Genomic DNA, 25,378 nt, shown 5'->3' with positions numbered 1-25,378 from the left:
CCTCACTTTCAGTCTGTATGTGTCTCTAGATCTGAAGTGGGTCTCTTGTAGACAGCATATATACAGGTCTTGTTTTGTACACATTCAGTCAGTCTATGTCTTTTGGTTAGACTATTTAAACCGTTTACATCTAAGGTAATTATCAATATGTATGTCCTGTTACCATTTTATTAACTGCTTTGGATTTGTTTTTGTAGGTCTTTTTTCTTCCCTTCCTCTTTTGTTCTCTTCTCTTGTGATTTGATGACTAACTTTAGTGCTGTGTTTGGATTCCTTTTTCTTTTCTCTGTATCTATTGTAGATTTTCAGTACGTGGTTACCATGAAGTGTTTTTTTTTTTTTCTTTAAAGATTTTTTGACGTGGACCAATTTTAAAGTCTTTATTGAATTTTGTTACAACGTTGCTTCTGTTTTATATTTTGGTCTTTTGGCCCCAAGGCATCTGGGATCTTAGCTCCCTGACCAGGGATCGAACCTGCACCCCCTGCATTGGAAGGCGAAGTCTTAATCACTGGACTGCCAGGGAAGTCCCTACTGTGTTTTGATATAGCAGTCTATGTATAAATAAGATTGTTTTAAGTTGCTGGTCTTTTAATTTTAAATGCATTTTCAGTATCCTGTATTTGTACTCTCCTCTTCTCATGACTGCTGGTTTTGATGTCTTATTTGTGTGTGGATGATTTTCTACCTCTGTGCTTCCTGTACTGGGGTATCTGTTTCCTTCTTTAGGTTTGAGAAGTTTTCTGCAATAATTTCTTCAAATGCATTTTCCACCCCCTATTCTCTTTCTTCCCCTCCTGGAATCCCTATTATCCATAAATTTGCATGGTTTATATTATCCCATAGGTCTCTTATATTGTTTTCATTTTTTTTCATTTGGCTTTCTGTCTTCTGTCCTGATTGGGTGATTTCCATTATTCTATCTTCCAGGTCACTTATTCATTCTTCTGCCTTATTTCTTCTGCTATTCATTGCCTTTAGTTCAGTTTTTGTCTTGACAAATGAGTTTTCTAATTTTTCTTGGTTCCTCTTTATAGTTTCTAGTTCCTTTTTACAGTACTCTGCATTTCTTTCAACAGACTTTCTTAATTCCTTCAGTATTTTCATTATCTCCTTTTTGAAATTGGTGTCTATTAGACTGAAGAGATCTGTTTCATTGTTTGTTCTTTCAGGGGAATTCTCTTGGTCTTTTAACTGGGAATGGTTCCTCTGCTTCTTCATTTTATTTATGTTTCTCTTATTCTGTGAGTTTAGGAGAAACAGTTATCTATAGTGGTCTTGGAGGGCTATTTATATGTGGGAGCATCCCAATGTAGCTCGTGTGGGTTTAATATTTTTGGTGCAAGGGCTGTTTTTAGTATGGATGCCTGTCGCCACTTTCCTCAGTATGTGCTGGTCGTTATCCCCTTGAAGGGGGTGCACAGATGCAGCAGCTGGTGTCTGGTTGTGGGGTTTTCAGCAGTGGTGGCAGCTCACGCGCACCCCTGGAGCACACAATGGGAGCAGAGGTGGCTCACGACTGCTCCTGGAGTCCAGCAGGGCGGAGTTGGTGGCTTGAGACCACTCCTAAAGTACAGGGGCGGTGGTGGCTCACAGTTGGTCCTGAAGCCTAGGGGACAGTGGTGGCTCACAATTGCTTTTGGAGCTCATGCAGGCTGTGTCTTGCCACCTGAGAGCTCACGCAGGAAAAAAAGCTGTAATGGCGGGCCCCACCCCTCCCCTTGTGCACCACCCACACAATGGCGCCTGGTCTCTAAGGCAGCCCAGGCTTCCTTTGTGTACACCCGCGGGTGCAGCTGCACCAGACTCCAGCCTCTTCAGGGTGTTTCCATGCAGCCCACCCCAGTCCTCTCCCCGGGTCTGATCTCCGAAGCCTGAGGTTCCGCACCCAGCCCCCACCAGCACTGGCAGATGCGTGTTTCAGGCTGGGGAGTGCAGAGTGGTGGCACTGATCATTTGTGCAGGTCTCTCTCCATTCTAGCTGCTGCAAACCGGTTGCTGCATTCTTCTCTGAGGCTCTGAAGCGCCCCCTCTGTCCCAGCTGATCTCCCCATCAGGGGACTTCCCTGGGTGCAGGAACCTTTCCTCTTTCATAGCTCCCTCCCAGGGGAGCAGGTCCCATCCCCAATTCCTTTCTCACTTTCTTTTTTTCCTTCCTTGTTTTCTTTTGTCCTACCCGGTTATGTGGAGATTTTCTTGCCCTTTCAGAGGTCTGAGGTCTTCTGCTAGCATGCAGTAGATATTCAGTGAGAATCATTCCACATGTAGAGGTATTTTTGATGTATTCATGGGAGGAGATGAGCTTCACATCCTACTACTCCACCATCTTGATCGCTCCCCCCCCACCATTTGCCTTTCTTGACCCATAATCTTGGGTTTCAAAATTCTGTTCTCTCTGCCTTCTGGTATCACTAAAAAGAGGAGCGCGATAAGAATATGGTTTCAGAAAGAGTATTTGAATATTGGTCTTATCCTTTATGCGAATTCCAGCACATTACTCAAATTCTCTGAGTCTAGAATCACTTACTTTCTTAAAATAGGATTATAATATTGACCTTCAGAGTGCCATGGAAACCAAATAAAAGCATGAAAGAGCTTTAAAACTATAAATGTCAATAGTAATATCTATAATGCCAAATATTTTGTTAAGAACTAGGATGATTACCCTATAATAAAGCCACAGAATCTAGAAGCTAAACTGGATTAGACAGGAAGCAAATGTTGAAATTTCTGGCCCCCAACTGTTTGTATGATTCCGCTAATGTGTGTGATATATAATATTACTAATATTATCTAAAGTCAACCTTGGGAGGCCAGTTTCTTGAATAATTATCACCTTACAATATTACTGAAATGCATTCATTATTAGTTGAAGTTATAATTACCACTGATAAGTTAGATTACATTAACTTGTCTTTTGGTTAACCATGAAATCTGACAGAAGGCAAATTTCTGCACTTAAGAAATCTGTCAAAAGCTGAAGTGTGTTATATTCTGAAAAGTTAGTTAATGTTTATTAATGAACAGTGAGAAAATATCAAGAAAAACCATAATGTGATGTGATTAGGTATGAAGTGCTATGGAATTACAATGCACAGAATTCCTAACTTTGCCTGGGGGAAGTAGAAGAGGTTTCACACAGGATCAGACTTTTGAGTCTTGTTAGGCAAACAAAGGCATTCCATGGGCAGGTGGCATGTGCAAAGACAGGGCTGAGAAGAGCATGGAGAGTGCTGGATGCTGAAGTAGAGGAAGAAGGATAAGAAATACAGATGGAAGGGTAATCCTGGGGTGTATTATTATCAAAATAATGCTGTATTTTAGACTTTACCCTGGAAAGTCACCCTAAATTTTAAGCAGAGGGCTAGTTTTCGATTTTTTAGAATTAATATGATAGTTCCTACAATGGCCTGGAACAGCAAGAGACTAGAGGCTGGAAGATCAGCTGGGAAACTGCACTAGTCCGGGTGAGAGGTAATAAAGTTCTTCATTAGAGTGGTGGGCTAGGAGAAGATGGACAGGATGTGATAGTTAGCTATTCAGCAGAGAGAACTGATAGGACTCGCTAAGCAATTAGTGTGAGGGAAGGGGAGAACTCAGGATGATTTGGAGATTCTGAGAGAGAAAAGGTTTGTAATCTGTCAAGAGAGCAGTAATCAGATCTATATGGAGAATTTTCTACTAGCTAGGTTAAGTCAAATTAGACAGTACATTTCTGAAGTAAGCTCAAACACAGCCTTAAAGTATAAGATGTGCTACTGAGGATGACCTATAACACATGACAAAGTAAGTATAGATGCACAGATTTTAGAATAATTCTGAAAAAATTGACTAGTGGATAAGTTTATAAAATCCTATTAGGAATAAAGCATAGAATGCAAGATTAAAAACAAAATATCACATAGACAATAAAAATTTACTTAAAACTTTGTATTTTTAAACAACTTGGTATTTCACAGTCATTCATTGAGCCATTCAACCAGTAAACAATTACTTTGCACCATCTATGTGCCTGGAAATATACCTGATGCTGGTGGTTGTATGTTGTTTGGTAGTTCTGGAGTACTAGTTCGTTCTACTGAATTTATAAATAAATAATTCACTTTATATTTGTTTTTAAGTAGACAGTCCAAAGCACCACTATTATGTATTTGGAAAAAGTGCTGGGGCCAAGTAACCTGGGTGATACAAAATTCACGTGACAGATGAGGGGCTTCTTCAAATCTTACATGTGACGGCGCTGTTGCCACCAATGGCTTAAACATATTCACAAGGAAAGAGGTCTGTTTCTTTAAAGAAACCAGGTTGGATCACTGACTCAGAGGGAAATGCTGCAGTATGGGAACAGCTTGAGATAGTCAGAATGAAAATATTACGTGTATTACCTTAAACAGTAGTTCAGAGAAGGAAAAAAAGACAAAACAGAGTATAGAAGCCAAGAGAGAAGCCATGGCAGGAAGACAACTTAGGCCTGAAGAAAGTATGAGTAAGGTTTGGGCAAATGAAGTGGGAGGATGGCCCATATTTTAGACTTGGAGTAAGCAGAAAAGGTATGAAGTTAAAGTAATTAAGAGCACTCTTTCAAATAACATCTGAATATATGAGCTGGAGCAGACAATGTGAGAAATGACATGACCTGAGGAAGTCCAAAGGTGGGAGACAATCTTAAAAGATGATAAAAATAATAAGAAATTAAAAGTGTTGACATCACCATAAGAACAAGATTTTTCCCTTTTAATCTTTGCCCTAACTAGGAATTAGGAATGTTTTATTTGTAAGCAGAAGGGATTGTTCTATAAATTCAAACCTTCAGCAAGTGACAGCATTAGTAAATGGAACAAGTCGAGTGTATCTGGTTCTCTGAGCTGCCCTCCTTGAGGCATGCCCACCTCTGTGTGCACGCTGCCCCACCCAGGCAGCTCTGACTGCCCATGGCATCATCCTGAGACAAGGCATAGGGGTTGGAAGAACTGAACGACAGCTCAAGGACTTCCTCTGAGATCGCAAACTCTTCTCAGCCAGTACTTTGACACATAAGTAACATACATTCCCTTCCCTTCCCCCTTTCCCCCACCTCCCTTCTTTCCTCTTCTCCTCCCACTCTTCTATTCATCCAATATTTATACTCAGCCAGATTTAGAACAGTAAATCTGTAAAACTGTTCTAAATCTTCATAGCAGTGAAGACACAGCTCCTGGCCACTTGATGCTTATGATCTATTATTTACAATTTTTGTTTTGCTCTGTTTTACAAATGCAATATAAAACAAAGAACCAAGACCAGGATAAGAGGATGGAGGGCAATGAGGTGTTATTGACATAGGATGGCTGGGGAAGGGCACCCTCAGGAAGAGGCAGCATGAGAGCAAAGTTCTGAGTGGAATAAAGCAGAACATACTCCAAGGAGAGGGAACAGCAGCTGGAGAGTCTCAAGGAACTAACCTGCCTGGGCTGTTGGTTACCTAATATCTACTATCCCTTCCTTCTTCACTATCAGAGTTCCGATTTTATTCTATGTGGCGCTGTGTTCAGCTAGAAGATGACATTTCCCACTCTGTTTTGCAGCTACAGAGGTGCTTCTAGAAAGGGCGGTTTTTTTTAAAGAAAAAAAAGATGACTCACTGAGGAGGTATGCCCTTTGGCCCACCTCCACCTTGGCCATCCAGGAACATCAATGCCTAGAGCTGCAGTGGTCATCTTGGATGTGATACTTAAAATGCAAGTTTGGCTAATGATGGTAGAAGAAAAAGACAGAAGGACTCAGACTTCCTGATGATACCGTGGTACCTCTGGGCCATTCCCGGCACAATCTACTTTTAAATTTCTTTAACATAAGAGAAAAATAAAAGCCATAATTATTTAGGCCACTAGAGTATGGGGGGGGAGGGTATCTGCTACTTTCAGCTGAAAGCATTTCTAAACTATTTGGAGGCAAGGAGTAGAAACAGAGGTGAGTTGTGAGAATACTGCAGTAATCTGTGTGAGAAATGAGCAGGGTGGCAGCAGTAGAGGTGGTAAAAGTGATGGGATTCTAGACATATTTTGAAGGTAGAGCTAACAGGAACTTGCTGACAGACTGGATGTGGTATATGAGAAAAAAGATGAGACAAAGGTAACTAGAAGGTTTGGGACTGGAGTAAATGGATAAATGGTAATGCCATTTACTGAAAGGAGAAAAAGAGAAGGAGTAGATCTGGAGGGAAGGAAAAGATCCAGTGTTGTATTTTGGACATGTTAAGCTGGAGAGCCTCCTAGGCAGCTGAGTGGCAATGCAAATAGGCAGTGGTGTAGATGAGTCGGGACTGGACACAGGACGTAAAGCCGGGGGCCTGGATGAAGTCACCTAGAGCGGTGAAGGTATTAAAGGGGAAAATGTTTGAGAACTGATGTCTAGAACATTCTGACATTTAAAGGTCATAAAGAGAAGACAGATCTAACAAAGGAGGGTGAAACAGAGCGGTCAGCTGGGAAAACACCAGGTAAGTCCAGCATCCCAGAAGACAAGGCAAGGACGTCTTTCATGAAGGGTGGGGTAAGCCGTGCTAAGTACAATGTCAGGCCCAGAAAGCATAGAACTGAGAATCAGACCTGGGTCTGGCAGCACGGAGGGCACTGGCCACCCTGCAGAAGCAGCCTCCCTGGAGTGCAGGAGTGGAGGAGACAGTGAAGACAGCAGACAGAAATCCTTCAGCGGAAATCTGCTACAGTGGAAAACGGAGCTGTAATTGGAAGGGGAGAGTAACTGGAGACTTAAGAGCTGGGTTTTATTTACTAATGTCTTTAAAGCGGGCAGGTGTCACAGCATATTTATGTGCTGACTGGGAAGAAAATGATGGTACAGGAGAGACAGAACAGCAGAAGTAAAGCCCTTCAGGAGGGGAGGGGAGGTGTCCAGTGCCCACAGGGAACAGCTGCTGCAGGTGGGGTGGCAGACCTGGGGAGGACAATGGCTGGGGAGCAGGCAGCCTTGGAGACAGGAAGAGGGAGACGTTCTCTTCCAGGTGCTCACGTTTTCTCGGTGAGGTAGGAGGCAAGGTTTCTAGCTGAGGACAAGGAAAGGGGAAAGGGTGTCAGAGGTTTGAGGAGAGGAGAAAGTGTAAAAGGTGGATGGAGTGAGTGAATTCATTAGAGAAGTACAGTAGGACTGCCAGGCAGAATCTGAGGGCCCATCTGGGGTCTCTGGTCATAATCTAAAGTGAGACCAGTCACTTTAATGACCAGTCATTTTCCTTATAACCATTTCAGCTGCTCAAGGGCAGGTGTGGAATAAGCAGCATAACAGCCAAAAAGAAGAGAAAGGGAGTTGACTGCATTAGAAGGTATAATCAGTGGATATTTACCTGGTTTTCGTTCTAAAAGCTGTTGTAAATGAAACACGGCTTGTTCGTAGTCCTGTTTTCTGAACATGAGATCTGCCATCATCTATAAAGGTAAAAGTTGGTTCTAAAAATAGTGCCATATATTTTACAAAGCACAGTATTCCTATCAAGATTGACTGCTATGAAAACACATATGAGAAACATGAGGAGGGCAAAGTTTTATAAAACGGAGCCATTTAAAATTCAAGTACACCTTAAGCAGATTAGCACTGAGATCAGTATAACAGAAGATAATCAAGGATGTGAAACATTTCTCTGTTTGCAAAAACTGTATTTTTAGCATAAAATATGTTTCAAGTAGTTATTCTAAAAACAGAAACTTGAAGGGAACTGCACACTCTCTGTGTCTCACTTGGCTAAAATAACGAGAAGATTTAAAAAAAAAAAAACCCAGAACATTCTGAAACCTTAAGTATTTCAAAGGAATTTAAAATGAGCAAGACCTACTGAGATTTTCTTATTATGTGTTTCAAAAGGGAGAGGTCTTATATTTCTTTTTAGTTATAGTGACTCATTTGTAAAATTATTAAATGAACCTCACAAACTGTCATCTATGTAGCTGTTTGAAAAGCTACCAAAAACCTCAACCCAGGTAAAAATGAGAAAGAAAAGCAAAACTCTATTTAATAAACACACACTTTAAAATGATACATGAAGACTTTTTTCTGTAACTCAGAAAGTGCCACTGAAACTGTTAACAATTAGTCTTTAGCAAATTAGAACTTTACCACATGAACTCCTCCTGACCAAGCATAAAGAAAAATTAACTAGGCCCAAGAGGGCAAGCAAAAGCCTGACCTAGGTTCACCATTCTTATAAAATAAAGAGAGTCTTGGTGTTTATTGGAAAAATATACTAATAATGTTAAAAGTGTTATTTCTTCCAAAAGCCAACATGAGCCAGGCATCTCATCTACTATTAGTTTTATCAGGTAAAATTTAAAACTGCTCCATGGAATAAATATAAAACACAACTGCCTTTACAGCAGTGAAGTGTCCTGGACTAACCATGGTGGCAGCTTCGTTGTCCTGGTCACTCTGGAGAAGCAGAGCACAGTGCCGCAGGCAGGCGTCAGGGTCATCTTGTGCCAGGTATAATCGTGCCAGCTCCAGCATTATCTACAGAGAAGAAGGGCAAGATTAGTCAGAAAATGTTTGGAATAAAAAGTGAAATAGGAAAATGTCTAGGCACAGATGAAACTTTATTTGACCAAAAGTTATTGCAATAAAAATGCCAAGCATGATAAGCAGGAAAACTATAGGTTTGCTCATCTCTAGTTTCTCTTATACTGGAAAAAAAAAATGGAAAAACAGGCTGTGCCTCACCTGGAAAGTAGAGAGACACAAAGCATTGTGAAAAGAACACTGATCTTAAATTAGGAGCTATGATTCTAGTCCAAGCTTCTCCATGATGGGGCCGTTTACCTCTCTAAACCTGTTTCCTCATTTGTAAAATAAAAAGCTTGAAGCAGATATGCTCCAGATTTACAACTATGATTCCAGTTACTTTAGTCACCACTGAACAAGGTACCTGTTTGGTTATGACTTAATAAAGATTATCTTTGCCTTACATCTGAAAGAGTTGTATTATTTCAAAATGTCCAATCTTAAACTTTAAATTCTAGAACATGGTTGTCTTGTGTTCTACATCACTTATTTGAATATTTAGCCATTTACTAGACTATTGTTTTAAAATGTTGATCATCTATCAAGACCTGAGAGTAATAACATTTTAGTTTATAAAACTGGCCGTGACAACCAGTGGATCACTGAAGAAATCAAAGAGGAAATCAAAAAATACCTAGAGACAAATGACAATGAAAACATGACGATCCAAAACATATGGGACGCAGAAAAAGCAGTTCTAAGAGAAGTTTACAGAAATACAATCCTACCTCAGGAAACAAGACAACTCTCAAATCAACAACCTAACCTTACACCTAAAGCAACTAGAGAAAGAAGAACAAAGAAAACCCAAAATTAGTAGAAGGAAAGAAGTCATAAAGATCAGAGCAGAAATAAAAGAAATAGAGACTAAAATAACAATAGAAAAGATCAATGAAACTAAAAGCTAGTTCTCTGAAAAGATAAACAAAATTGATAAACCTTTAGCCAGACTCATCAAGAAAAAAAGGGAGAGGGCAAAAATCAATAAAATTAGAAATGAAAAAGGAGAAGTTACAATGGACACCACAGAAATACAAAGGATCATAAGAGACACTACAAGCAACTATATGCCAACAAAATGGACAACCTGGAAGAAATGACAAATTCTTAGAAAGATACAATCTCCCAATACTGAATCAGGAAGAAATTGCAAATATGAACAGACCAATCACAAGTACTCAAATTGGGATAAAAAACTTCCAACAAACAAAAGTGCAACACCTGTGAAGATGGCTTCACAGGTAAATTCTACCAAACATTTAGAGAAGAGTTAATACCTATCCTTCCGAAAGTATTCCAAAATACTACAGAGGAAGGAACACTCCCAAACTCATTTTATGAGGCCACCATCATCCTGATACCAAAACCAGACAGAGATACCAGAAGAAAAGAAAACTACAGGCCAATATTACTGATGAACACAGACGCAAAAACACTCAACAAAATACTAGCAAACCAAATCCAACAATACATTAAAAGGATCATACACCATGATCAAGTGGGATTTATCCCAGGGATGCAAGGATTCTTCAGTATCTGCCAATCAATCAGTGTGATATACCATATCAACAAACTGAATAAAAACCATATCATCATCTCAATAGATGCAGAAAAAGCTCTTGACAAAATTCAACACCGATTTATGATAAAAACTCTCCAGAAAGTAGGAATAGAGGGAACATACCTAAACATAATATAGGCCATATATGGCAGGCCTACAGCTAACATCATACTCAACGGTGAAAAGCTGAAAGCATTTCCTCTAAGATCAGGAACAAGACAAGGATGTCCCCTCTTGCCACTCTTATTGAACATAGTTTTGGAAGTCCTAGCCACGGCAATCAGAGAAGAAAAAGAAATAAAAGGAATCCAAATTGGCAAAGAAGGAGTAAAACTGTCACTGTTTCCAGATGACATGATGATACTACACATAGAAAATCCTTAAGATGCTACCAGAAAACTACTAGAGCCCATCAATGAAATCAGTAAAGTTGCAGGATACAAAATTTAACACACAGAAATCTCTTGCATTCCTACACACTAACGACGAAAGACCAGAAAGAGAAATTAAAGAAACAATCCCATTTACCATCAGATCAAAAAGAATAAAATACCTAGAAATAAACCTACCTAAGGAGGCAAAAGACCTGTAATTCTGAAAACTATAAGACACCAGTGAAAGAAATCAATGGTGACACAAACAGATGGAAAGATATAACATGTTCTTGGATTGGAAGAATTAATATTGTCCCAATGACTATACTCCCCAAGGCAATCGACAGATTCACTGCAATCCCTAGCAGATTACCAATGGCATTTTTCACAGACCTAGAACAAAAAATTTTAAATTTGTACAAAGACACAAAAGACCCCGAATAGCCAAAGCAATCTTCAGAAAGAAAAATGGAGCTGGAGCAATCAGTTTCCCTGACTTCAGACTATTCTACAAAGCTACAGTCATCAAAACAGTATGTTACTGGCACAAAAACAGAAATATAGATCAATGGAACAGGACAGAATGCCCAGAAATAAACCCACGTCCCTATGGTCAATTAATCTACAACAAAGGAGTCAAGATTATGCAATGGAGAAAAGACAGTCTCTTCAATAAACTGTGCTGGGAAAACTGGACAGCTACATGTAAATGAATGAAATTACAACATTCTCTAACACCATACACAAAAATAAACTCAAAATGGATCAAAGACCTACATGTAAGTCCAGACACTATAAAACTCTTAGAGGAAAACATAGGCAGAACACTCTCTGACATAGATTGCAGCAATATCTTTTTGGATCCACCTCCTAGAGTAATGGAAAAAAAAAAAAACAAAAACAGATTGGACTGAATTAAACTTAAAAGCATCTGCACAGCAAAGGAAACCATAAATAAAAAGACAACCCACAGAATGGGAGAAAATATTTGCAAACACTGCGACTGACAAGGAATTAACCTCCAAAATTTGCAAACAGCTCACGCAGCTCAACGTTAAAAAAGCAAACAACTGGACCAAAAAATGGGCAAAAGATCTAAATAGACATTTCTCCAAAGAAAACATACAGACGGCCAAAAAGCACGAGAAGATGCTCAACGTCACTAATCATTAGAGAAACGCAAATCAAAACCGCAACGAGCTATCACCTCAAACTGGTCAGAATGGCCATCATCAAAAAGTCTACAAACAGAAACAAATGCTGGAAAGGGTGTGGAGAAAAGGGAACCCTCCTACACTGTTTGTGGGAATGTAAATTGGTACAACCACTATGGAGAAGAGTATGGAGTTTCCTTAGAAAAAAACTACAAATAGAACTATTGTATGATCCAGCAATCACATTCCTGGGCGTATATCCAGAGAAAACTGTAATTTGAAATGATACATGCATCTCACTGTTCACTGCAGCACTGTTTACAATAGCCAAGACATGGAAGCAACCTAAATGTCCATTGACAGAGGAATGGATAAAGAAGATGTGGTACATATACACAATGGAGTATTACTCAGCTATTAAAATAATGCAATAATCCCATTTGCAGCAGCATGGATGGACCTAGAGATTATCATACTAAGTGAAGTAAGTCAGAAAGAGAAAAATAAATATCATATGATATCACTCACATGTGGACTCTAATTTTTAAAAAATGATACAAATGAACTTATTTACAAAACAGAAATAGACTCACAGATATTGAAAACAAACTTATGGTTACCAAAGGGGAAACGTGGGGGAGAGAGATAAGTCAGGAGTTGGGGATTAACATACACACACTACGATATATAAGATAGGTAACCAACAAGGACCTACTGTATAGCACAGGGAACTCTACTCAACATTCTGTGATAACCTATATGAGAAAAGAATCTGATAATGAATATATGTATATGTATAACTGAATCACTTTGCTGTATACCTGAAACTAATACAATATTGTAAATCAACTATATACTCCAATATAATTAAAATAAAATTAAAAAAAAATTAAACTGGCCATGTATATAAGATTTCTACACTAATATTATCTTTACATTTATTCTCACGCTGTGCCATTTGAAGTTAAGAGATTGAATCTAGTTGCTTTTGTATATCCAGCACCAATCAGCAATTAAAATACAACAGCTGTTTAGTAAACTGAATTGAATCCTCTAGATTCAGATATTTATTTGAAATTGAGAATTGTTTTAAAGTAATTATTAAAACACAGATTACGAATGTAAAAAGAGCTTACAGATTTACTTTATATCACTTCATAATAATTTTAGACTAACATTATTAATTTAAGGCATCATGTATTTTGAAGTATTTCTGAAACCAATATTAACATTTTAACTTGCATTTTTATTACATTTCTTTTCAAATCTTTATAAATAAGCTGTTAAGAAGTTTACATTTGGGGAAATTAGATGACATCTGGAATATAAGGTGCTTAAAATTTGATAAAAGTACTGACCTTATTATCTGTTTCACAATGAACAAGAGCCTCTCTATAAAACTTAATTGCTTTTTCATAGTCTCGCTGAGCAACAGAATGTTTTGCAATCTCTGCACAAATTTCAGCTGCTAAATGTTTCTGTGCAGGAACTGCATCTGGCTGCTCAATCTGAACACGTTTTAGTACCCGAGCTTGTAACTCTCGAGCCTAGAAAAATATAAGGATAAAAAGGAATTTTAAAAAGAAGTGAAAAAGAAATTAAACAATTCTCAGTAACTCACATGTAGCATAATTTTACAGATTTATTTAAGCATTAATGGCCCTCAACCTAACAAAGCCTGATCCAAAGAAAATGTCTTAACTGAGGTTTTAAAAATGTACTTGTTTGCAAATAAGCCAGCATGCACTGATCTTTGCAACTAAAATGCTATAAAAGTACTGAATCTTTTCCCACTGTTATAAGAATATGCACAGGAAACTCACTAAGGAGGAAATGCAACCATAAAACAAATATTTAGAAAAGATGTCTACATGCTGTAATTAAAAAAATGAAAATTGTAAATGTTTATTAAATTAATAAAATAGTATCTAAAAGTTATTGAATCAAATATTGGCATGTTTCAGGGAGTAAGTACATCCACATATTGTCAATGGCATATAAATCAGTCCAGTCTTTCTGGGGAGCACCCTCGTGAAACATACTAACTCCCTAAAATTAACAGGCTATTGAACTTAGCTGTTTCATTCTTGGGAAGGTATTAAGGACACCACTTAGAAGGAAAAAAGGACACATGTTATTTGTTATTAAAAAAAAAAATGACCTGTTGTAAAAACAAAACAACAACAACAAAACAAAAACAAATCTGGAAGCAACCCAAATGTCTGATGATAAGGAAATGCCTATCCAATTGATGGTGTATATACCTGGTCCCACACTATGCATAGACACTCCTAAGGAGGTAGGGGCCTTCCTCAGACTAAGAATGTAGAGTAATTTGCTAAATTGGAAGAGTATCAGCCTTCCCGCCCACAAGTCTGGTTTCTGAAACATCGAGACCTTCCTTTAACAAGTGACAGAGAACTCCTAGGTGTTAGGCCTTTACAATAAACTTTAGCTTTGAGCTAATCACTCACTCATGCATTCATGCATTCATTTAATGAACAATAAATGCCCACCATCTGCCACACATTACGCTACACACTGTGAGCCCTTCTGGGGACTCCTGTCAAAACGTTGGTTGACAACTGGTATTTGATGAAGATGGTCTAAAGCTGATTATGTTTTGGAACCACAGGTCATAATATTTTAGGGCATCATGATAAGAATTCTTTTGGAAATGAAAGAGAAAGGATTAAAAAATACTGTATATATAGCATGTGGTAAAGGTTAACACTGTTTTATGAAATTTTAATTTTGGTTATATTAATGTGTGTTTATAAGTATAGAGGTATGCGCATGTTTGTGTATTTGATGTTTTATATTATGCATGTACCAGTGTGCACGGTTTTGCTTATGTGCGCACACACACACTCACAAAGAACTCTGAAACAACTGGTCTAAATAGGGACAGTACTCTTTTATACCTGTTGTGCCAGCTTAATTTTTAATTCTTCTTTCTTTCTCAAAAGTATTCTGGCTTGAATGATAAATTATATGGTTGCACTAGGTTAAAAGATATGCACTTCTTTCTCTAGACAGTGTGTGTTTTATCTCTGCATCAACTAAATCTCTAAATGTCAAATAGGTGGACCTCATGAGCTTAACTTCCTAGAGAAAAACCTTTATAAGTTAGGTTTTGTGATACCTTGCAATTTTCTTAAAGGTAAATAATTGGGGGGGGGGGTGGATCTTGAGCAAAAGTGTTTTTCATTTTTTATTAAAGATATCATAAAACAATGCTCAATTTCTCTAAGTATATATAATAATCATTAAAAAACATTTTCACACAGAATAAAATTTTCTGAAGAATTGATACCATTCCCTATACTTTTCCTTGGTTTTATCAGAAATAAATTTAATGATCTTTTACAATAACCATATTAACCCTGATCTGTCAACACCATTACTTTTCCCTCCCCCTTCCTTTATTATAATATTCTTCTAAATTCCATCAAACCCTTGGGTAGAAGAAAGTATATATATAAACATCTTATTTCAAAGAATTCTTAATTTTCCCTTTTTATTTCAACAGCCTTATTGTATATCTTACCGAAGACCTCATCAAAGCAAAATATACCAATAAAATCAGAATATCACATTACTTTTTATATGATGAAGATGGATCTATACTGGAAAAATCCGTACAAATGAATGTTAAGTGAAGGAAGCAAAAACAAGTATAATTTGTACATATTAATTAAAACTATATAAAGTTATAATGTCCTAAAATTGTTAGTGTTTTATGGCACATAGGTTTTTTATTTCTAGTTTAGATTTTATTTTCACAGAAAAGATAATGCATATACTAAAAAGTGATTTTTCCTTTAACTGTTCCTGCAATTAAACAATTAAAATAATCTATGATTTCCTTTCAGCCATTCAACAAAAATTTCGAGCTCCTATCATGGTGAACATATTTGAAGATGGATCCCATGATTTTCACCTCTACTGTTCAATAAGAGGATGGGGATCAGTTAGGAGGAGTCTGGGCTAAAAGATAATAATGGATAGGGCTAAAAGCTGACAGAGAGGGATGAAGAAATGTGGAGTTATTTCGGAAGTCCGAAACATGTTTCATATTTCATATGTTTAGCAACTATGCAAAAATATTATGATGGAACTCCCAAGTTCCATAATGTGGAGAATTAAGCTCAATAAATGGTTGCTGAATAAATGAATTTAAAATATCAAAAACTTTGATTAGTGCTCGCTTCGGCAGCACATATACTAAAATTGGAACGATACAGAGAAGATTAGCATGGCCCCTGCGCAAGGATGACACGCAAATTCGTGAAGCGTTCCATATTTAAAAAAAAAAAAAAACTTTGATTACACTTATAAGTTTCTATTTGAATTGTACTGTAATTCTATATTCAAATTCAAATTGTTTGTATTGTACCTCAAAAAGATTTACTTTTTCAGAGATCAGAATGCAAAGAATATTATAGTTGGAAAGAACGTTATAGCTCTTCAAATTTTATGAAAGGTGAAAAATTCCTGTGCTATATAACATATAAACTTAAAATGAATTTGATTTTGGTTTGTTGGCATTGTCTAACCACAGTTTGTCCCTTTTTTTTAGTGTTATTCAATGTGTCTGCTCATAGAACACAGAAGCTCATGCAACCAGAGTCACTGAGACTAATGATATTCATAATGGAATGAAATATGCCAAATTCACTTCTAAAATGTTTTGAAAGCCTAAATTTATGAAAATTACACTTTCCTTTTAGCTAATGGTAGCTAACCTCAGGTTAGGTGCCATTCCTTTATCATGTAATTCAGAAAACAGGGATAAAACATACCAACAATTAAGGGTAAGATATTACATTGTTGAAGATTACATATCTTAATGAAATCATAAGCTTACATCGGGGTCACAGAAATCTAACAGTGTGAGCTCAATTCATTCACAACTTGAACAAAAAAATATTATTGGACATTGCCTGAAAAACACACACACACATTTTGTGTGATGAAATCTAGATATTGAATCTATTAATAAATCTTCTGTCAAATAAACCTCAAGGTCTCAAAGGTGCTAATACTGAATTGTTCCAAACATTAAAGAAATAGCATGTCTTAGAGACCAATCTTTCTAATGAACATATACGCACAAACCTTGAACAAAATATTAGGAACTATCTTTAAATTCCAGCAATGTCTTTTAAAAAATCACAACAGTGACATTTATTTCGGTACTATAAGGATGGTTTAACTTTCAAAAATCAATCAATAAACAGAAAAAAAAAATTGGAGAAAAGTCACATGACCATTTTGATAGATGCAGAGAGTGCATTACACAAAATTGTTAGCAAACTAGAAATTGAAAAATCATCAAAACACATTAGCCACTTAGGAATACATCTAAGGAAATGTGTACAAAACCTCTACATTGAAAATCACAAAACATTAAAGGAAATTAAAGAAGATATAAATAAGTGGAAGAAAAAAATGAGTTCAACTCCTGCCTATGACACTAGTCATGTGACTTCACACAAGTTATTAAACCAAGCTCCCTCAGCTATAAAACAGGATTAAAAATATCAACGTTTCCTAATTGTTATAATATTTAGCAACAATATATTTAAACAGTACAATCCACTGGCATTCAATCATTATTTCTATTTGACTTATTTTCTATGACAGTTGGGTCAAAAGATTGTCTTCCTTTTACGTGTGGCATATTTCTTTCTGAGACCATCACCCACCCTTAACCCCTCACAAACAAAGGCATTTGTTTACCTGTTGTAATGAAGTAACTGCATCACCAGGTCTGTCCACTTTACTATAAACTTTTGCTAGAAGAACTTGAGAACGTCCATCCTCCATGAGAGCTGACAGTTCATTTACTATGAAAGAATAAAATATAATGGGAAAAAATAATAATTCATTTAAAATAAATCTTTTCATTTTTCTACAAGTTTTTATACTTGATTCTGAAAAATAGTGAATAAAGTTTAAAAAGGTTCAGTAAGTTAACTGAAGAATGGCCAAATTGGAAAAAAAAAAAAGATTTAGGATAAAAACTGGCTGGAAGAAAAGTTAAAGAACTGGAGGCTTTTCTTAGACATACAAGAGATAACACTACAACAACACAGAGAAGAGTTTCAAATTCCATTCTTTTTTTTTTTAAAGATTTAATTAATTAATTAGTTTGTTTGTTTATCTGTCTCTGTTGCTGCGCATGGGCTTTCTCTAGTTGTGGTGAGCAGGGGCTACTCTTTGTTGCGGTGCATGGGTTCCTCATTGTGGTGGCTTCTCTTGTTGAGGAGCACGGACTCTAGACGTGTGGGCTCTAGAGCACACAGGCCTCAGTAGTTGCGGCGTGTGGGGCTCAGTAGTTGCGACACACGGGCTCTAGGGCACACAGGCTCAGTAGTTGTGGCGCATGGGCTTAGTTGCTCCTCAGAATGTGGGATCTTCCCAGACCAGGGATCGAACCTGTGTACCCGGCAGTGGCAGGTGGATTCTTAACCACTGCACCACTAGGAAAGTCCTCAATTTCCATTCTTAAGTGTATAAGCACTTCTGTTTATTGAAGTCATTTAAAAACAAGATAGGGTAGTTGGTACATGCAATTAAGAAGATAACTGCTATTTATTTTTAAATAACAGAACTTAATAAAGTATACATATATATACATACATATATACATAATAAACACTGACTTTGATGCCAACCTGTCTGGTTTCAAATCTAGGCTTTATCACTTTCTAGTTAACAAGGTACTAGTTGAACAAGGTAGTTATCCATTCTGTGCCTCCCTTTCATCTGTAAAATAGGGGAAATAATAGTACCTATCTCATAAGGTTGTTGTAAAATTTAAAAAGTTAATAAATTATTAAATAAGCTAATATATGCAAAGCAATTAAAGTCTTGTACATGGCAAGTGCTATTTAAATATTTGGTATTATTATTTTGTAATCTAAGAGTAATAAAAGAACCCTAGATAATTAACAAAAAGATGTTTCTTCTACCATTTATCGACAGCATGGCCTGAGCCATATTCTGTTTGAAGTGGTGTACATACATCATTATTTATTTAAAATCTCAACCTGAGAAGCAGGTTTTGTTATTGCTATTTTACAGGTAAGAAAAGCTCTAAGGTGGTACAAGGAACAGGGAAGCCGTGACCATGGTGAGAGCAGGTTGGAAGGAGAGGTCAGAGGAGCAACAGCATGCACGTGTGAAGGCCATGTAAGCCACTGTAAGACTGGTTAACTCAGAGAAAATGGGAGACAAGGGGGAGCTTGAGCAGGTGTGATCGAACTTTGGTTGTTTAAAAGGTCCAATAGTGCTGCTGGGTTGGGAAAGACTGTGTCCGGCTGTGGGGTTGAGGATTGGGTAACAGGGAGACCAGTGTAGGCTACTGCTTTAATCCACCTAAGAGACGATGTAGCTAGGACAGGGTGACAGCAGTGGAAATAATAAGACACAGGAGAATTCTGAATGTATCTAAAAGGCAGAACCAAGAGGATTTCCTATGCACAAGCACAAGGGTGAAGGCAAGGATTTTGGTTCTTCAAAACTACAAAGAAGGATGAAGTTATTGAGATAGAGAAGGCTGCACATAAACAGATGGGGGAGGCAGATAAGGAATTCACTTTCAAACATGCTAAGTTTAAGATGTTTCTTAGAACCCTGGGGCTACTCTATCAGCTAGGTGAACCTGAATAACTCAAGAAAACTGAGTATTAGATGCTAATTTTAAAATGTAGATAATTTTATTTGCCTCAAAAACTAATGTGAGCATTAATAACATATAATGAAATGCACATGAAGGCATCTAAGTACACCACTGGATGTGCTCAGCAAATTATTAAATGAAAGTATTTATACTGCATAAATGTAATATACTTATGCCCATATAAGTAAAACATACTACTTGAATCTCTCCTCCTCTACAACCTTTTAAAAAATGCATATCCACATTTAGGCCATCTGTAGTGTTTCAAGCAAGGTCTGACAAGACTCATGCAAGTATTTTTATGGAATTAATAAATGCATTCAAATTAGGAGAATTTAAGCATCAACTTCAAAGCTAAATTAAAAGACCATTTTAGACATTAGAAAATTTAGAGTTGGCTTGCCTTATCTATGTATCCAAACATATTTTAAAAGCACAGAAAACATGGTATTGGCAAAAATAAAAATGGGGAGGGGAGGAGAAGGAAGGAACTCAAAACAAAAATTGCCAGAATCAGAGTGATATGTATAAAAAAGTTTATTATATGATAAAGGTGGCATTTCAATAAATGACACAGATATAACTGGCTATCCATTTGGGAAACTATATGGTAAAAATTGTATGTGAATTGAAGTGCTCCATTATAAAAATTAAAATTCTCCATTATACAAATTAAAATCACAAAAACCCCAGAAAAATATAAGAAAACTTTTTTTAATGTTAGGATTAGGGAAGCTTTTTCTGAGCATGACAAGAAATTCAAAAGTCAAAAAGAGAAAAGACTGGTAGGTATTATATATGATAATTAAATATTCTACTTGACCAATGAAATGATAAAGTAATTTGATAAAGAAAGGATAGCCTGGGAGAAAATATCTGCAACATGAATAACAGGTAAAAGATTAATGAATAACAGGTAAAGGATTAAGACAAAGGATATGAATGAAAAGTTCCTAGTGAAAATACGATCTATAGATATAATACCTAACCTTACCAATCATCAAAGAAATGTAAATTAAAAGTTTGTTTTCTCTATAATTAATACTACATAATGTTGGGACATTTTTACCCTTAAGAAAAAACAATGGAGCAAGATTCAATTCTAGGAAGTACACAGTGCTATATAAACAAGGATTCTATCTCAGTAATGTTTTCTTCTATCTAAATGTCTATCGATAGGGGACTCATCAAATAAATTATGATATTGACATACAGTAAAATACGCTATCTATGTTAAAAAATTTAAAAGCGCTATATTTGCCAAAATGAAGAGAGGCTATTAAGTGAAAAATGCATACTGCAGACCTACAGGTATAATATGACTCCTTTTTGGTAGAAAAAAGTGTTATGTAACAGTGTGTGAGAGATAGGGGCAGGGAGATTGATCAGGATATGGTTTTCTCTGGAGAGTGGGAGAGGGACACAACTTTCATTCACTTCTGTAATCTTCAAATTTTTGCAATGAAAAGCACTAGATTTTATTAAAAAGTACAGATCTTTAAAAAGTAAATTTGTATGAACTTGTCAGAAGGCAATTTGATAGTATCCAATTAAATTTTAAGTGCACATACCCTTTAACGTAGCATCTTGCTCTTAAGAAATATAAGCAAGTGTATACCAAAGAATGAGATACAAGGATATTCATTTTAACATGGTTTATAACATCAAAAGACTGGAAGACAAACTAATTGGGGAAAAGGTAAATAGCTTACAGAGTTATAAAATATTGTGAGTCCATTAGATAGAATAATATGGGTGTACTGACATCAAACTATATCTGCAACATATTGTATGTGAAAAAAATTGCTGAATAGGAAGAATGATGCATTTTGTAAAGAACAATATGCATATTACTTAGATAGTTACATAAATATATATAAAATATACACTAAAACACAAAAATGGTTACCTCTAGGGAGGTCTGAGAACAGGGCAAGTAGAATGCACAGGAGAAACTGGAGACTTGTACGTTATACTCTTTAATAATGCTGAATTTTTTTAAAAAAACAACTTTTAGAAAGGATTATAAAAATGTTTACTTGTTTAAACACCAGTTGTAGTTACAATTTATAGGAAACTTCCAATAAAGCTACAGTAACCAAAACACTATGGTAGTGGCACAAAAACAGAAATATAGATCAATGGAACAGGATAGAAAGCCCAGAAACAAACCCACACACCTCTGGTCAACTAATCTATGATAAAGGAGGCAAGGATATACAATGGAGAAAAGACGGTCTCTTCAATAAGTGGTGCTGGGAAAACTAGACAGCTACATGAAAAAGAATGAAATTAAAACATTCTCTAACACCATACACAAAAACAAACTCAAAATGGATTAAAGACCTAAACCTAAGACCGGATACTATAAAACTCTTAGAGGAAAACATAGGCAGAACACTCTATGACATAAATTGCAGCAACATCCATTGCTGGATTTTTTCAATCCACCTCCTAGGGTAATGAAAATAAAAACAAAAATAAACAAATGGGACCTAATTAAACTTAAAAGCTTTTGCAAAGCAAAGGAAACCATAAACAAAATGAAAAGACAACCCACTTCAGAATGGGAGAAAATATTTGCAAATGAAGTGACTGACAAGGGATTCATCACCAAAATATACAAACAGCTCATGAACCTCAATATCAAAAACATAAACAACCCAATCAAAAAATGGGCAGAAGATCTAAACAGACATTTCTCCAAAGAAGGCATACAGAGGGCCAAAAAAGCACATGAAAAGATGCTCAACATCGCTAATAATGAGAGAAATGCAAATCAAAACTACAATGAGCTATCACCTCACATTCGTCAGAAGGGCCATCATTAAAAAATCTACAAACAATAAATGCTGGAGAGGACATGGAGAAAAGGGAACCCTCCTACATTGCTGGTGGTAATGTGAATTGGTACAGCCACTATGGAGAACAGTATAGAGGTCCCTTAAAAAAGTAAAAATAGAGCTACCATATGATCCAGCAATCCCACTCCTGGGCATATATCCAGAGGAAACCATAATTCAAAAAGATACATGTACCCCAACGTTCACTGCAGCACTATTTACAATAGCCAGGACATGGAAGCAGCCTAAGTGTTCATCGACAGAGGAGTGGATAAAGAAGATGTGGTACGTATGTACAATGGAAGATTACTCAGCCATTAAAAAGAATGAAATAATGCCATTTGCAGCAACATGGATGGACCTAGAGATTATCATATAAAGTGAAGTAAATCAGAGAAAGACAAATATCATAATATTACTTACATATGGAATCTAAAAAAATGATACAAATGAACTTATTTACAAAACAGAAACAGACTCACAGTCTGAAAACAAACTTATGGTTATGAAAGGGGAAAGGTGGGAGGGAGGGATAAATTAGGAGTTTGGGATCGACAAATACACACTACTATATATAAAATAGATAATCAACAAGGACCTATTGTATAGCACAGGGAACACCACTCAGTAATCTGTAATAACCCATATGGGAAAAGAATGTATACATATATATATGTATAACTGAATCACTTTGCTGTACACCTGAAACTAATATAACATTGTAAATCAACTATACTCTAATACAAAATAAAAATTAAATAAAAAAAAAAACTACAGGAAACTTCCTTTATGTCACTTTGGAAAGTAGTTTTCTATAACACAAACTGTTTCACAAACCTGTTTTAAGATTTTTAAAATATTTTAGTAGAGTGACATTCTGACAAATGAAAGAACCAACCTCACATACACTAAAAATACAAATACTAACATAAAAATAAAAAGAATCAGATATATTAGGTATACTTTTTCAAATAAGAAAGATTTTCATACCAGGTTCATGAGCTAGTGCATGTTGAAGAACTTTTTCTGCTTTGTCATACCATTTCAATTTTAATAAGAGCTCAGCCAAGTCATAGAAAAGATAATTTTGTTGTCCATTTTTCAGAGCAGCTTCATAGTAAGTGATTGCCTAAACAAAATCCATTTCAGTTAGGGGAAAAAAAGGCAATGAGAATGGCATTCAAGCATAGATCCTGCACACATTACGACTTAAAGCAATTGGAAGTAACCTAAAAGCAGCTTATGCATGGACTTGCACTATTGATTAAGTGTGCCATTTTTCTTACAGAATCCAATATTACACAAGACAACTAGCATTTCTTACAAGTAACTAAAGCAAAGTACTTTGTTAAAATTTTTTCCAGTTTTATTCCAAAAGTTAGTGAATGCAAATACTTTGCTAGCTGTTGTATATATGTTCAACAATTACCAGGAATAGGGCAAGAATATAACTAAAGGAAAATCTACTATCCTTACTACAAAATGAACAAAAATGAAAAACAAAAAAACAAAAAAAACCCTCAAAGCACATGGCTTACCAAAACTGGTTCAACAGAAAGGACATCTATTATGCTTTGTCATATGATAAAAGAGATGTAACAACATTAAGTTTATCATAATTTATTTCATGGCAGAATTTTGCTGTAAGGTGAAACCTGAAGTAAACTTTAGGGTCCAAAAAGTCTTTGCAAAATGCAGCAGAGAAGAATCTGAGACACTGAGAAAGTCTTTAACACAAATTCCAGTTTGTAAAGACAAATTTGGAGTTTCCAACCATTAAGATACAAACAGTGCTTGCTGAAGATCTTTCACAGAGCAGGGTTTGCAGATTTGTTAAAACAGATACATTTCAAAATATAAAGTATTTACCTTTGAGTAGTTGTGAGTTTTGACAAGAGCTTTCCCAATTTTGCTTGCCAATGTTCCATCCTTTGGGTTCTGATTTAATGCTTGCTCATATGCTACTATGGCTTCTTCAGGCTAATGTTGGCAGATAAAAAATGAAGCAATAAAATAACAGCTTAGCTGGCTCCCATTAAATGGCAACACTTCTATAATTAAGGTCTACATTTGGAATACTTACTAATAAAGCACATACTAAGTCCAGAAACCGTAATAATTTCAGAGAGGTGATAATCACTAGTGCAGGTGTAACTCACTAGTATAATCCCACCCATGTTACTTAGGTCCATGTCCTCATAAATAGTCATATGAGAACTAAGAGACAGCTTCTTGACAGCTTTTCATCTGGCAGTCATTATAAAAGCCAGAACCAGAGGTCAGAAGATTGCTTCCCTTTGAAGAAAACACCACCTTAGCCAGTAGCTCTTTCCATCCTTTTGTTTAAAGGTGACTCACCTTACTTCTGGTATCATCTCTATTTCAAATGATAGTGCTGAATAACTGGATCTCAATTTGAAAAATAACTATAACTTTTTAATTGTAATGGTTGTCTCTCTTTTTATTGTGATGACTGGATCTTTGACTATTAAGTAAATGTTATTAAAATGAGGGGAGGGGATTTGGATGAAGGTGGTTAAAAGGTACAAGCTTCCAGTTACAAGATAAGTAAGTATTAGGGATGTAATGTACAACATGAAAATTAACACTGCTGTACGTTATACATGAAAGCTGCTGAAAGTAAATCCTGAGAGTTCTCATTACAAGGGAAAAATTTTTTTTTCTATGTCTTTAATTTTGAGCTATATAAGATGATGGATATTCACTGAACTTACTGTGATAATCATTGCATGATGTATTTAAGTTAAATCAAAAACTATAGTTATGCTATACCTTAAACTTACACAGTGCTGCATGTCAACTGTATCTCAATAAAACTGGAAGAAAAAAACCCAAATTCCTTTCAATAGAATGTTACACTAATCACAAAGAAGAATTTTTGTTTTTTGTTTTGTTCTTAAATCTAAGTTCAGTAGTATCAGAAACTTTACCTCTTGAATATTCATGTATGCATCACCAAGGAGAATAAAAGAACGAGGGCTGGGCATCCTTTCAGCAATTTCTCTGGAAATCAGACGAACTCTACTTAGTATATTGAATACAAATTTCTTCTTTTAAACTAATTAAATAAAAGATAAGCTTATTTTTTCAATGAACTAATAGCCTTCAGAGTGCCTTCTTCATATCCAGCAGTGTAATATTGTTTAAAAACCCCAGCCATACCCACACTCAGATTGTTTATGCTAAGTCAA

At 36.1% G+C, this 25,378-nt stretch overlaps 1 protein-coding gene across 12 annotated transcripts in view; it reads right to left on the bottom strand.

The window, feature by feature from the left end:
• The window catches only part of TTC21B (tetratricopeptide repeat domain 21B), a 98,645-nt gene that overhangs the window by 38,735 nt on the left and 34,532 nt on the right, over positions 1–25,378 (bottom strand). For all 12 annotated transcript variants that reach the window (XR_014245540.1, XR_014245541.1, XR_014245542.1 and 9 more), the window contains 7 exons: positions 25,118–25,190; positions 24,036–24,146; positions 23,157–23,295; positions 17,379–17,485; positions 12,992–13,180; positions 8,386–8,496; positions 7,340–7,421 (listed from right to left, as the gene is read on the bottom strand). Coding sequence is in view for 4 of the 12 variants with exons in the window: in XM_082395231.1 (XP_082251357.1) it covers positions 7,340–7,421; positions 8,386–8,496; positions 12,992–13,180; positions 17,379–17,485; positions 23,157–23,295; positions 24,036–24,146; positions 25,118–25,190 (812 nt within the window). In the remaining 8 variants the exon portion in view is untranslated. The remainder of the gene's footprint in view (positions 1–7,339; positions 7,422–8,385; positions 8,497–12,991; positions 13,181–17,378; positions 17,486–23,156; positions 23,296–24,035; positions 24,147–25,117; positions 25,191–25,378) is intronic.

The sequence above is a fragment of the Balaenoptera borealis genome, assembly GCF_965194805.1.
Source record: "Balaenoptera borealis genome assembly, chromosome: 6".
Lineage (NCBI taxonomy): Eukaryota > Metazoa > Chordata > Mammalia > Artiodactyla > Balaenopteridae > Balaenoptera > Balaenoptera borealis.
This window is presented reverse-complemented; position numbering and strand designations above follow the sequence as displayed.